General features: G+C 42.5%; 1 protein-coding gene across 1 annotated transcript in view; it reads left to right on the plus strand.

Annotated features, from left to right (window-relative positions):
- Positions 1-15,584, plus strand: part of LOC133617621 (polyamine-transporting ATPase 13A3-like) — a 139,445-nt gene that overhangs the window by 94,999 nt on the left and 28,862 nt on the right. Inside the window, exons 27-28 of the mRNA XM_061977703.2 lie at positions 8,942-9,014; positions 9,137-9,308. Of these exons, the coding sequence (XP_061833687.2) occupies positions 8,942-9,014; positions 9,137-9,308 (245 nt within the window). The remainder of the gene's footprint in view (positions 1-8,941; positions 9,015-9,136; positions 9,309-15,584) is intronic.

Raw genomic sequence — 15,584 nt, forward strand, 5'->3', positions numbered from 1 at the left:
CAATCGATCGCAACTGAACTGTTTGGTTTGTCTTGGAAAACGTTTCCCCTCTCATACTAGTAGGCTTCATCAGTTCGTGCTCATAGACTGATGAAGCCGACTCAGATGAGAGGGGAAATGTAGACAAACCAAACAGTCTAGATCGATTAAATGCCCTGAGATGACAATGACCTGGATGAATGAGAACATTCCCTGACACAAATATTGATCTATTTTTTATTAGAAATGGCAACAGTGGAGGATGAATGCCCCACAACAAGAGGATGAAGAAAAAGAAGGAGTTTATTGACTAGGGCGCAGACTACAATGGTTGACGCGCACACATTTTCAGGACTTATGCAGATCCTAAATACACAGGTATCAATAGGTAAGAAAAATTGGTTATGCATAATATTGCGAAAAAAAACACCAGATGATAGGTCTCCTAATAGGTGACAATTTGGCAGAGGTGTGGACTCGAGTCACATGACTTGGACTCGAGTCAGACTCGAGTCATGAATTTGATGACTTTAGACTCGACTTGACAAAATGTAAAAAGACTTGCAACTCGACTTAGACTTTAACATCAATGACTTGTGACTTCACTTGGACTTGAGCCTTTTGAATTGACATGACTTGACATGACTTGCTACTTTCCCCAAAACCCAAAGATGAAAAAGTTATTCGGGAGCGCTCCGTATTTTTCATTGTGTACTTGTCTATCAGCGTTGCGTGTGTCAGCTGGTGTGCTCTCAGTACAACAGCCAATCAAATTAGATCTACTTTGTTTTCATCACACAGCATTCATCCAATCAAATTGCAGGACAACCAACGAAGAAGACATGTCCAAACGACACGCCAGTGAACAAAAAATGATACCTAAAATAATTTCGTTTGGGTATAAAAATTACGAGGTGGTCAACACAAAACGGTTTGCAGTATGCAACACATGCGGTTCGAAAATTACTGATGGAGAGGCAACAACTTCCAACTTTGTCCGGCATTTGAAGTTGCACAAAGAACGGTAAGTTTTGAATGTAAGATAACGTTTATTGGCTAAGTAACGTGACTTTTATTTGCTGTGTAGTTAAATCAGTGAGGCTGTAAACTCACTGCTAACGTTATAACGTTATTGCAAACACGGGAATCTGTTGCAGTTCACTACCTTATTCATACTTTTTGTTCAGTGATTTTTTTAAGCAGGGTTACGTTAGTCAATATATCACACGTAACGTTAGACGGCGGTCAGCAGCACCGCTTATTTTAGCCACCTAAAAAAAAGACAAAAATAGTAAAATAAAGGTCAGTTAAAATGTATACTATATTATGAATATGTGTACCGTTTTAGCTAGCTTTCTGACATACTGTTGGTTGTTTACCTCAGTGGTCCCCAACCACCGGGCCGCGGCCCGGTACTGGTCCGTGGATCGATTGGTATCGGGCCGCACAAGAAATATATATATATTTTTTTCCTTTTTTTAATTAAATCAACATAAAAAACACAAGATACACTTACAAGTAGTGCACCAACCCAAAAAAAACTCTCTCCCCCTTTTGTTCTGGGCATTGAACATGAAGACTCTTCCTTCACTGTTCCGAGTGGCCATGAGAGTCTTGGCAGTGCCTGCCTCCAGTGCTCCAGTGGAGCGAGTTTTCAGCCATGGTGGCATCATACTATGCCCCCATCGTGCACAAATGACTGACAGACTCTTGGCTAATTTGGTCTTTTGCAAATGCAATGCAGCATAGGGCCCTGACATATAAAAAGTACAACTTTTTTGTTATGTTCACGTATATGTCATGTTTTTTCAATGTTAACACTTTTGCACAAATAAGTAAATAAATAAATGATAAATGGGTTGTACTTGTACAGCGCTTTTCTACCTTCAAGGTACTCAAAGCGCTTTGACACTACTTCCACATTTACCCATTCACACACACATTCACACAGCACCCATCAGGAGCAAGGGTGAAGTGTCTTGCTCAGGACACAACGGACATGACGAGGTTGGTACTAGGTGGGGATTGAACCAGGGACCCTCGGGTCGCGCACGGCCACTCTTCCACTGCGCCACGCCGTCCCTTAAGTACATTTGCACTTTATTTTTCAATGTGTTTGTTCTGTAAAGGAATGAGTTAATGTTTAAAATGACTGGTTAATAGTGCTATTATAAAGTGAAATGTCAGCACAATTTTCTTTCCTGCAATTTAAAATGCACTTGTTTTAATAAATAAATACAGCATTTGAAAAGCATACACAATCTGTGTTAATATATTAGTCTGTGGTTAAAAGGACTTGAAAGGACTCGAAACTCAAAATGCAGGACTTAGGACTTGACTTGAGACTTTCCAGTCTTGACTTTGGACTTGACTCGGGGCTTGCCTGTCTTGACTCGGGACTTGACTCGGACTTGAGGGCAAAGACTTGAGACTTACTTGTGACTTGCAAAACAATGACTTGGTCCCACCTCTGCAATTTGGGGTCCTTCCATAATACCTGCATGTTGAAGCACAGTACGTCTGACTACGGTAGCCGTAATGCTCCAACAATCCATCAAGCGGTGCGGCTTCATAGCTTACCAAAGTCGTATTAAAACATCTTGACAGATTTTTGAGCACCGTGTGTAATGTTCTATATTCTCAACGTTTTGGTCGTGCTTGCTTACGGATACTTGCTGTCATCATATATTGAACAGGCAGCAACCTGCAGTCCACACGTGTCTCTTATGTGTGACTGCCATCTACTGGTCACATGTGTCATTACACCAAGTGCCACAACCAGAATAAGCACAGAGTTAATACATACATAAGGCGCACTGTTGATTTTTGGGAAAATTAAAGGATTTTAAGTGCGCCTTATACATTGACTGCATCACAGACTACATTAATATCTGTGAGGACTCCATCATTCCTACAAAAACTGTCCACTGTTATGCAAACAACAAGCCCTGCATCACCAGCCAACTAAAGGTGCTGCTGAATAAAAATAAACTAGCCTTCAGATCTGGTGATCGGGACAAGTTAAGCTGCGGGAGGGGAAAGATGCCTACAGGAGGAGGCTGAAGGCCAAACTCCAGCAGAATAATACTCAGGATTTGTGGAAGGGCATGAAAGTGATCGCTGGCTTCAACACCAAAGCCAAGTACAGGAAGGGGGTGCAGATAGCGGCAACGAGCTGAATTTGTTTTTCAATATTTTCAGCACTGCACCCCCTGCTGGCCTTCCCGTCACTACTCCTGTCCTCACACCTCTCCAGTCGAACAATCCACAAACTCCTATACTTCTGCCTGCCACCGCTGCTTCACATCCCCCACTTCCACCTCCTCTGAGGCCCCGTTTACTCTAAGCCAGATAAGGTTATCTAGGGTAAATCACACCTAACCTTATCCGTGTCTATACACAACAATGCCACCGTTTAAGACCCCCGCCCCACTCCGTCCGCCGACGCAAGATATCTGGTCAGGACACTCCTCACACTTTTGCCTTCACCTTCATTGTCCATTCGTTTTTGGTGACTTTATATACTCTGGACCTAGACGTTGAGTATGGCGGAGATTAACTGATACAGTCTGCTTTGCCAGTCCAAATGCATTCGCTGTTTTCCGTAGTTTTCCCTCGATGGCCAGGTAATACAAAGCACACGCTACCTTTTTTATCACATCCACGGGAGCTCGCATTCTCATTGTCTCTCCTTCGACAAATGGACAAAGTTATTCGCTAAATAGAATCACAGCTGACCTCGACATTCGAAAGTTCTCTTGCCGTCTGAGAAGTGTTGTATCCGAAATAGCTGCAATCGCTTTCTCTTAAGGTACTCATGTGTGATTTCCACAAGCCTCTGTACAGCCGGAAGGAGAAACACGGGCATGTCTGGATGACTCGCCTCCATAGTCCCAGTGGTTACCACCGAGTTACGGAACTCATTTATTATGAAGCTGGCTGTGGCATGTTCTTTCTGACATCACTTCCTGTGTGGGGCGCGGTCTTTCTGGTGTCACTTTCTCTCCGAACTTAGTTTGTAAACGATCAATGAGTGCATACAAACCTAAGTGCCGGAGATTCAAGAAATACACGGCACACTTAGCCGTGTAAAAATTTGTCCGAGGAGGGGGACCTTAAACGATAGTTTAGTGTGGCTGAAACGGGGCTTAGCCTAAATAATTATTCGTTTATAGGGTTAAACGACTTAGTGTGGACATGGCCTTGAGAATGCCAGCCCTGTGTATCTGACACCTAGCCATGTGAGACATCAGCTGGAGAGAGTCAACCCAGCTAAGTCAGCAGGCCCTGACTGTGTCAACCCCTGGGTTCTGAATACTTATGCTGCTCAGCTGACTGAGATCCTGCACTTCATCTTCAACCTGAGTCTGAAGTTAAAAAGTATACCAGCGCTATTGAAAACATCCTGTATAGTGCCGATGCCCAAGAAGCCCATCCCATCTGGCTTGAATGACTTAAACCGGTTGCCCTGACGTGTCATGTCATGAAGGTCCTCGAGATACTTGTGCTGGCTCAGCTGAGATAATAAATTAAATGATAAATGGGTTGTACTTGTATAGCGCTTTTCTACCTTCAAGGTACTCAAAGCGCTTTGACACTACTTCCACATTTACCCATTCACACACACATTCACACACTGATGGCGGGAGCTGCCATGCAAGGCGCTAACCAGCAGCCATCAGGAGCAAGGGTGAAGTGTCTTGCTCAGGACACAACGGACATGACGAGGTTGGTACTAGGCGGGGATTGAACCAGGGACCCTCGGGTCGCGCACGGCCACTCTTCCACTGCGCCATGCCGAGATCCCTGGTGGCTCCTTCCCCGGACCCTCTACAGTTAACGCATCTTCCCCATGTTGGGGTGGATGATGCTGTTATCTACCTGCTGCATCATGCTCACTCTCACCTGGATGGTGGAAGTGGTACTGTGAGGATCATGTTATTTAATTTATTCAGTGCCTTTAACACCATCCAGCCAATTCTGATGAGTGACAAGTTGCTCAGGATGGGTGTCAGTTCATCCACTGTCTCCTGGATCACTGATTTCTTGTCTGACAGGACCCAGTTTGTGCGACTGGGGAGCTCCCTGTCGGATACTGTGGTCAGTGGTCTTATTTTTCTTTCCGTGTCTTTGAAGCATGTGGTTATATGACAGTTTCCCATTTCTTTACACAGTCTTTTGCATTGTCATTGAACTCTGTGAGATCTTTTAAGCTGCACTGGTTGGGTAGCATAGAACAGACAAGGCAGTGCTGCATCGTGTGGTCCTCTTCTCCGCATTCGCAGGTGGTTGGGCCGGTTTTGTAGCCCCATCTGGCCATAGCAGCTTTTGATCGCCCTGTTCCTGTTCTCAGGCGGTTTAGTGTCTTCCACCTACACCACTGGTCAGTGGTGTAGGTGCTCCACTGTCCTGTCTCCATTCCTGTTCACTCTGTACACCTCAGACTTCCAGTATAGCTCCAGGTCCGGCCACCTGCAGAAATACTCTGATGACTGCTGTGGTCGGGTGTATCGGGGAGGGACAAGAATTGGAGTACATGACATTGATCGCTGCCTTTGTGGAGTAGTTTCAGGCTAACAATCTGCTCCTGAATGTGGACAAGACCAAGGAGCTGGTCATTGACTTCAAGAAGAAAAGGACCCTCGTGGATCCCTTCAACATCCGTGGGCGGGAGGTGGCAGTATTGGAGCAGAATTAGTACCTGTGAATCCACTTGAACAGCAGACTGGACTGGAAGGACAACAGCCAAGCTGTATACAAGCAGGGCATGAGCAGACTCTTTTTCCTGAGGAAGCTCAGGTCCTTTAATGTATGCAGCAAGCTGTTGGATATATTTTATCCGTCTGTTGTGGCCAGTGTCTTGTACTTTGCAGTGGTTTGCTGGTGGAGCAGCACCAGCAAAATGGACTTAAATCGGATAGACAAACTGATCCGGACAGCCGGCCATATATTGTGTGTATATATATATATATATATAATATGTAAATATTACATATCTGTTATATTTTATATTGTTATTATGGTACATTTTTAGTCTACTTTTTACCTTTTGTTTTCGCCCTCTTTTTGTGCCCTTGTGTGCATTATTCTTTCCAACCTTTGTAACTGAAGTACTGTGTGGAAAAATTTCCCTTGTGGATCATTGAAGTGTGTCTAAGTCTAAGTCTAATCCAAAAAATACAGTATTTGGTGCGAAAATTCTTACAAAGAACATATTTGTGTTGTTAATGTAGTAGCAAAATGTCGGCTGGGGATGTGTGGATGTCTAAAGCAAAAAAATACAATTATTACAAATATTTCCCTTTGCTCAGTAAAGAATGGAATATTGCCATGCACCAAATAAAAAGGTTGTATTTCCTGAATGATACAGTAAATGCTTTAATTTTCCCAAACCACTTAGAGTACATCCTAAAGTCTACACTCAATACTGATTGTTTGATTTCACATACATTGTGGTGGTGTATGAAGGCAAAATTATACTTTACCTTTTTTTGCCTGTTGTGGCTCCACCTCTGTGATTCCAAATTTGAACATAAGGGTGCCAAATTTGCAAAACAACAGTGTATAAGGGCTGCTTAAAGTGCGATTTTAAAGTACTTTGATGTGGCTCAGTTAATCAATTATAGGAGCAGATATAAGGCTGCAACAGTCCCAAAAGTACACAGTATGCTGCTTTGCCTCTGAAACCAAAATGACTTTTTCGCTCAAATTCAGGACTTTGGTTTAGCTTCAAAAAGAAAACGCGTCCGACACTCGTGTCTGTCTATGCTGGAATATTCACAAAAATGAGGGTCTGTCTCTGAAAAAATATTTTCATAGCTGACTCTGATTAATGTTGCCCATAGTCGACAATCAGTCGAATGTACAGCTTTTTAAAAGATAAATAAACAGATGATGATGTGTATTACCGTATTTTTCGGACTATAAGTCGCAGTTTTATTCATAGTTTGGCCGGGCTCCAGAGCGACTTATATATGTTTTTTTCGTTCTTTATTATGCATTTTCGGCATGTGCGACTTATACTCCGGTGCGACTTATACTCCGAAAAATACGGTACTATATACTGACTGGTCACTAGGTGTCAGTAACGTCACATATGTGCTATTGCACATATACAGAGAATCGATCGCCTAAAGCAGGGGTAGGGAACCTATGGCTCTCGAGCCAAATGTGGCTCTTTTGATGACTGCATCTGGCTCTCTCATAAATCTTAGCTGACATTGCTTGAACACGATAAGTAATGAATAATTCCGCTGGTAATTACAGTGTCAAAATCTAAAACATTCTCATGCATTTTAATCCATCCATCTGTTTTTTTACTGCAAGTATTTTATTTATTATTGGTTAGCTTCAGAATAACAATGTTATTAAAAATAATAAGAGACTCTAAAAATGTTGGTCTTACTTAAAAATGCACACATTTAGTTGTTGTATTCAGTGTTAAAAAATATAATATGGCTCTCACGGAAATATATTTTTTAAATATTTGGCTTTCATGGCTCTCTCAGCCAAAAAGGTTCCCGACCCCTGGCCTAAAGTTAACTAAAGATAATTATATAAGGAATAAAACCAGTCTTTATTTAAAGTGAACAAAACAAAGATCTGATTTGTGACTCTATCTACCTCAAAAAAAAGTTTGTCGGGTTTTCGGCTCTGCCTCAAACTAAACTAAATAGATGAAGTAAACGTTGCAATAAAGTTTCCTTGCTTGAACCAGGAGAAGGATTATTACCTTTGCGAAAGAAGCGCTGCATCTCTGGGGCGAGGCGATGTTCTGTGTTCATTTCCCAACGAGCCAAAAGTGGGTCAGCAAGAGGCGCGAGATGGTATTATTGTGTGCAGAATGCAGACAATTCGATTTTATAAAGTAAAAAATGTGGGAGGTCAAAACACGCCAGCTGATTATCGCATACTTGCCAACCCTCCCGAATTTTCCGGGAGACTCCCGAAATTCAGCGCCTCTCCCGAAAACCTCCCGGGACAAATATTCTCCCGAAAATCTCCCGATTTTCAGCCGGAGCTGGAAGCCACGCCCCCTCCAGCTCCACGCGGACCTGAGTGAGGACAGCCTTTTTTCATGACGGGAGGACAACAGGGTGACAAGAACTAAATCATCCAGACTAGAGATAAATTGTATTATTATGTTTATTTTACCTAAAAATAAATATATTTATTAACTTAAAAAAAAAAAAACTAAATACATTTTTACTATATTTTGCTAAAAACATCAAAATTAATTGTATTTTTATTTGTATTTTTTTGTGACTCCTTATTACATCCAGCCATAGAATTATACATTAAAATAAACATATTTGAAATAATTGATTTTAAATTATCATAATAATTTATTTAAAATGACCATATTTAATTATTAAAATAATTGCTTGTTTATCATTAACTTTAGCATTTTATTCATTACATTTTGAAACTCTCAGAAGCCAAGTTATGTTACATTTCTTAATATTTATTTATGCAAGTTTGAAGTATCAATTATCTAAACACAATAAAAAAGTAAAAAAAAAACATATATAAGTCGCACTGGAGCCCGGCCAAACTATGAAAAAAACTGCGACTTATAGTCCGAAAAAAACCCGGTAATTAACACATTTGATGCTACACGAGGGGACCTCAGCAGGTACTTAACTCGCCTCCCTCCAGGAAAGGGGGAATAATATCAGATGATTCGACTGCAAGGTTGATAATCGAATCATACTCTTCTAAATGGAATCGTTGAATCTTCAACATAAAAGAACAAACAGCATCGAGACCTTAAGTGACAAATGTGATTTTATTTGCTAAAATATATTCTGAGACTTAATGTGGTTACATTCATTGTAACGAGAGTATTAATGTGTCTTAAACTATATAACAATGTTTATAATAATGGTTCATGCATAGTGTGGAGAGAACCTTCTGGTGTCTGATCATGTCCTTTCTCGGATCCTAATCATGTCCTCTCTAGATTCCCAGCTGGTTTGGAAACGCTCAGGTTGTGTTTATTGACTACGGCATTTGTTTATTCCTTCCCTTTACAAGTGAGTAACATTGTGTAAATGACAGTTTGTGTGGTTCATGTCAAATCTTGCTGCTTCAAATGTGCGGCGTTGAAGAAGGTTTTTTTTCAACAATTACTACTCTTTCAACATTTTTGTTTTAGTGAGTCTGAACCCCGCATGGAAGAAGGTGGTGCGACGTACCCCACCATCCAGTTTGATCACCGCCCAGATGCTCTTCTCAGTTTTGTCTCAGGTCTCCAACGCCGTGCTCTTCCAATTTGGGGCGTTTTTTTTAGTACAACAACAGAGTTGGTATCATACGCTTGACCCGGGGTGAGTAATTCTAAGTATGATTCTGAAATAGTCGATTTCTGCTTGTCACAGGGTTTACACTTCGACACCACCTGCAAATAAATGACTGGTGTAATTATTTAATTAGATTACTGTACATTTAATACTTCTTATCACATATTCATACAGTATTACCGACTTTGGGCCTGATCTACTAACATACCAAGTAACATGCACTAAACAGTGTGTACAATGTAGTAAATTGTGTGTACTATTAGTGGGCAAGTTATGGGTGAACCTCTCAGACTGACTGTACAACTGATAACACATTTAAAAGTGGTCCAGACCTCCCTAATTACGCAGGGCAAGGGCAAATGTATTTATAGTGCACAATTCGTACACAAGGCAAGTCAAAGTGCTTTGCAGAAAATTAAAAAGCAAAATTACAAACAAAATAATCATAATTCAAATTAAAAACATAAAATTAAAAACATCATCAAAACTATTATAATTTAAATTAAAATCAAGTAGTGTAGATAAAATACTTTAATTTGTCATACGCACAATTAAAAATAAAGTGTTTTCAGCCTGGATTTGAACATTGCCAACGTTGAGGCTTGTCTGACATCTTCAGGAAGACTATTCCAGATTTTGGGAGCATAAAAGTAAAACGTAGCCTCACCATGTTTTGTCCTAAAATCTGGGCAGCAGCAAGAAACCACTCCCTGAGGTTTTCAGAGCTCGAGATGGTTCATGTGGTTCTAACATGTCAGCAGGAGTCAACTCCCTGAGCTTCTCAGAGCTGAGATGGTTCATATGGTTCTAACATGTCAGAGAAGTACTTTTGGCACAAGAATGTGAAACAACTTGTACACAAGCAAAACTGTTTTAAAGTATGTTCTCTGAGCAACAGGAAGTCAGTACAGTGACCTCAGCATTGGACTAATACGGTCCCATTTCCTGATTCTAGTCAGGACTCGAGCAGCAGCATATAGATGTACTACAGCTGCTTTATAGCTCATTTAAAGAGCCCAGTGAGAAGGCCATGACAGTAGTCTAACCTGCAGGAGACAAAGGCATGGATTAGTCTTTCTAAGTGTGATTTAGACATTATTTATCTGAGTTTGGCAATGTTTTCAGGTGGTAAAAAGCTGCTGATGATTTAATCTGGCTGTTAAAGTTCAAGTCTGAGTCCATTAGGGACGGCGTGGCGCAGTGGAAGAGTGGCCGTGCGCGACCCGAGGGTCCCTGGTTCAATCCCCACCTACTACCAACCTCGTCATGTCCGTTGTGTCCTGAGCAAGACACTTCACCCTTGCTCCTGATGGGTGCTGGTTAGCGCCTTGCATGGCAGCTCCCTCCATCAGTGTGTGAATGTGTGTGTGAATGGGTAAATGTGGAAGTAGTGTCAAAGCGCTTTGAGTACCTTGAAGGTAGAAAAGCGCTATACAAGTACAACCCATTTATCATTTATCATTTATTACTACTCCTAGATTTCTAACCTGATTATAAGGTTTCAGTGAGAGGGTCTCAAGGTGACTAATAATAGTTTATCTTTGATTCTGTGGGCCAAAGACAATGATCTCAGTTTTGTCCGAGTTTAGCTGAAAAAATGGTTTAGCATCCACACATTGATCTGTTCCATGCCGCAATAAAGTGAATCAACAGGCTGATTTTCACCTGCTGTCAGTGACACGTAGATCTGAGTGTCATCTGCATAGTTATGAGAGGACACATTGAAGCTGCGTATGAACTGGCTTAGTGGCAGCAAGTACAAGTTGAACAATAGGGGTCCCAGAATCTAGCCGTGAGGAATCCCACAGGTCATAACCATTTGGTCAGAGACAGTTAATAACTAATAACTGGGATTTATATAGCGCTTTTCTAAGTACCCAAAGTCGCTTTACATGTACAACCCATCAATCATTCACACCTGGTGGTGGTAAGCTACTTTCATAGCCACAGCTGCCCTGGGGTAGACTGACGGAAGCGTGGCTGCAATTTGCGCCAACGGCCCCTCCGACCACCACCTATCATTCATCATTCAATTCACCGGTGTGAGTGGCACCGGGGGCAAAGGGTGAAGTGTCCCGCCCAAGGACAAAACGGCAGCGATTTTTGGATGGTAAGAGGCGGGGAGCGAACCTGCAACCCCTCAGGTTTCTGGCACAGTTATCAGTTCCAACAAGAATCAGAATCAGAATCAGAATCGTTTTATTGCCATTGTTTGAGAACGGGTTCACAAACTAGGAATTTTTCTTGGTGCAATCCTGCAACATAAAACACATATAACACAGATTTGGTAATAACAAGAGCTGTAACTGAGCTATCAGATCTTGTTATAGACTTACAAGGAATTCAAGGAAGCTACTGTTAGGAGTTATCCTTCATGTGCCTGATGGCCGAGGGGAAAAAACTGTTCAGGTGGCGGGAGGTGTGGGTCTGGATGGACCGTAGTCTCCTGCCTGAGGGGAGAGGGGAGAATAGTGTGTGTCCAGGGTGAGACGAGTCAGCTGTGATCCGACTCACACGCCTCCTGGTCCTGGAGGAGAACAGGTCCTGGAGGGATGGGAGCTTGCAGCCAATCACCTTCTCAGCAGCACATACGATGCGCTGCAGTCGATGCTTATCCTGGACTGTGGCGCCGGGGAACCACACGGTGATGGAGGAGGTCAGGATGGACTCGATGATGGCTGAGTAAAACTGCACCAGCATCTCGGTCGGCACCTTAAGTTTCCTCTGCTGCCGCAGGAAGTACATCCTCTGCTGGGCCTTCTTGATGAGGGAGCTGATGGTCGACTCCCACTTGAGGTCTTGGGTGATGGTGGTGCCCAAAAAACGGAAGGAGTCCACAATGGAGACGGGGGTGGGAGGGTCAATCAGGGTGAGGGGGGATGGTGGGGCTGTGACTTTCCTGAAGTCCATGATCATCTCCACTGTTTTCTGGGCGTTCAGCTCCAGGTTGTTGTGGCTGCACCAGGACGCCAGTCGGTCCACCTCTCTCCTGTAGGCAGACTCATCGCCATCCGATATGAGCCCGATGAGGGTAGTGTCATCCGCAAACTTGAGCAGTTTTACGGACTGGTTACTGGAGGTGCAGAAGTTTGTGTACAGGGATGGATGATGGATGATGGATGTTGTTCTGTGATGGAGATAGGACTTCAACCAGTTTGGAGCAAAACCGGATATTCCCACCCAGTGTTCATAACCTCTGCATTAAAATCATATGGTCAACTGTATCAAAGGCAGCACTCAGGTCCAGCAGAACCAACAAGGCTGAGACTTTTCCTGCATCTGTCATCATTTGTCACATTGATCAGAGCAGTTTCAGTGCAATGGTGGGAACTAAAGCCTGATTGGAAATGATCAAACACATAGTTCAACAAAAGAAAGTCACTAAGCTGTTGGTACACAACTTTTTCTAGGACTTTGCCCAAGACCGCAGCTTTGATATGGGCCGATCGTTCTTCAGTACTGTGGCATCGAGACTACTCTTCTTTAGAGGGAAACTGCACTTCTTTTGGAATGTTGCCTATCACTCACAATCCCGTGTAAGACAAGAACACATGTTTTTTGTTTTTTTATTGCATTCTAGATATTGAATGCGATCAAAAGTCAGCTTACAATGGAGTTTATGGAAGTCACTCTATTCTGCCTATAAAACCCTTAAGCAATCAAATACTTCCATTAATGTTTTATATACATGATGTAAGTATATATGTAATTTTTACCTATTTTGAACATTTTAAGCATCGGTGCATCAATTTAAAAAACGCATCACAACGTTTGATTTTCTTTCCTTCATCACTGATTATTACTCACTGCAAACTTCATGAGAGCCAACAAATATAAAACATCACTTACTGTATATGGTCTGCTGTCATTAGACTGCCGACTCATAAATCATAAATTAAATCCTTTGCCATTCCCGGGTGTAAATTGCCTGTCAAAGTGTACCAACTTATCATATATGTCCTCATTCTTCTACTATCAAGGTGAGAGGCATGATTTATGATCAAAACCTGGGGTCTTAAACTCAACTTGGGGCCGCTGGAGGCAGAATCTTGGTGAGTCTGGGCATGAGGTATTTCACAAGAGAAGCTTTGTATAAAAATTCCAATCCTGTCCAATGTTTTTTACTTTTTTAACACAACATACAATGAAACATAAATAACACATTAAGAACTAACAAAACCATAGGTAAATAAATGTTTGGGGCTGTGGAATATATTTGAATTCAACTTTGTGTCACTGTCGTTTTTAGCCGGTGCACGGAGAACGTCTCGATGGACAGAGAACGTCATTTTCGCAATGTGCGTTAATTTAGCTTCTTTTTCCTGTAAAAGCAGCATGACTGTTGGCAGATAATAGCCAGAAGCAGTTTACTTTGTTTTTGCGCTGGATGTTCATTTATTTCATGATGATATGAACACCATGGCATTTGTAGGTCGTAGAAAGTACTGGGATAGCGAGCGGATAAAGGCGACTGTCGCCGTGCTGTTGTTGTTGTAAACATAGGCATGAAAACAAAACAACGACAAATAACATAATGTATAAATATTCAGTCACGGTCAAAAGTTTACATACACTTGTAAAAAAACATAATGTCATGGCTGTCTTGAGCTTCCAATAATTTGTACAACTCTTATTTTTTTGTGATAGCGTGATTGGAGCACATACTTGTTGGTTACAAAAAACATTCATGAAGTTTGGTTCTTTTATGAATTTATTATGGGTCTACTGAAAATGTGACCAAATCTGCTGGGTCAAAAATATACATACAGCAATGTTGATATTTGGTTACATGTCCTTTGGCAAGTTTCACTGCAATAAGGCGCTTTTGGTAGCCATCCACAAGCTTTTGGCAAGCTTCTGGTTGAATTTTTGACCACTCCTCTTGACAAAATAGTTCAGCTACATTTCTTGGTTTTCTGACATGAACTTGTTTCTTCAGCATTGTCCACATGTTTAAGTAAGGACTTTGGGCAGGCTATTCTAAAACCTTAATTCTGGCCTGATTTAGCCTTTCCTTTACCACTTTTGATGTGTGTTTGGGGTCATTGTCCTGTTGGAACATCCAACTGCGCCCAAGACCCAACCTCCAGGCTGATGATTTTAGGTTGTCCTGAAAAATTTGGAGGTAATCTTCCTTTTTCATTGTCCCATTTACTCTCTATAAAGCACCAGTTCCTTTGGCAGCAAAACAGGCACCACACCATGTTTGACGGTGGGAATGGTGTTCCTGGGATTAAAGGCCTCACCTTTTCTCCTCCAAACATATTGCTGGGTATTGTGGCCAAACAGCTCAATTTTTGTTTCATCTGACATTATATTGACAAAGATAAGACCTTCTGGAAGAAAGTTCTGTGCTCAAATTAAACAAAAATGTAGCTGTTTGGCTAGTGTGTGTGACTATCAGTGGTACTTTAACTTTAACTTTAACTTCCTATGAGGAAACAGTTCCTGGGGAATCTGTATTTCTGGGGCTGAGGTTGCCGAGGTAGGTCAAAAGCTCCTCGGTGGCAAGGCCCCGTAGGTGGATGAGGTCCGCCCGGAGTTCCTTAAGGCTCTGGATGCTGTGGGGCTGTCTTGCTGGACAAGACTCTGCAACATTGCGTGGACATCGGGGGTGGTACCTCTGGATTGGCAGACCGGGGTGGTGGTTCCTCTCTTTAAGAAGGGGAACTGGAGGGTGTGTTCTAACTATCGTGGGATCACACTCCTCAGCCTTCCCGGTTTGGTCTATTAAGGTGCACTGGAGAAGAGGTTTCGCGGATTCAGGAGGAGCAGTGTAGTTTTCTTCCTGGTCGTGGAACTGTGTACCAGCTCTATACTCTCGGCAGAATCCTTGAGGGTGCATGGGAGTTTGCCCAACCAGTCTACATGTGCTTTGTGGACTTGGAGAATGCATTCGACCGTGTCCCTCGGAAAGTCCTGTGGAGAGTGCTCAGAGAGTATGGGGTATCGGAATGTCTGATTGTGGCGGTCCGCTCTCCGTATGATCAGTGTCAGAGCTTGGTCCGCATTGCCAGCAGTAAGTCGGATCTGTTTTCAGTGAGGGTTGAACTCCGCCAGGGCTGCCCTTTGTCACCGATTCTGTTCATACCTTTTATGGACAGAATTTGTAGGCACAGTCAGGGCCTTGAGGGGATCCGGTTTGGTGGCTGTAGGATTATGTCTCTGCTTTCCGCAGATGATGTGGTCCTGATGGCTTCATCTGGCCAGGATCTTCAGCTCTCACTCGATCGGTTCGCAGCGGAGTGTGAATCAGTGTGGATGAGAATCAGCACCTCCAAGGTCGAGTCCATGGTTCTCCCC

This window comes from Nerophis lumbriciformis, linkage group LG18, assembly GCF_033978685.3.
Source record: "Nerophis lumbriciformis linkage group LG18, RoL_Nlum_v2.1, whole genome shotgun sequence".
Classification (NCBI taxonomy): Eukaryota; Metazoa; Chordata; class Actinopteri; order Syngnathiformes; family Syngnathidae; genus Nerophis; species Nerophis lumbriciformis.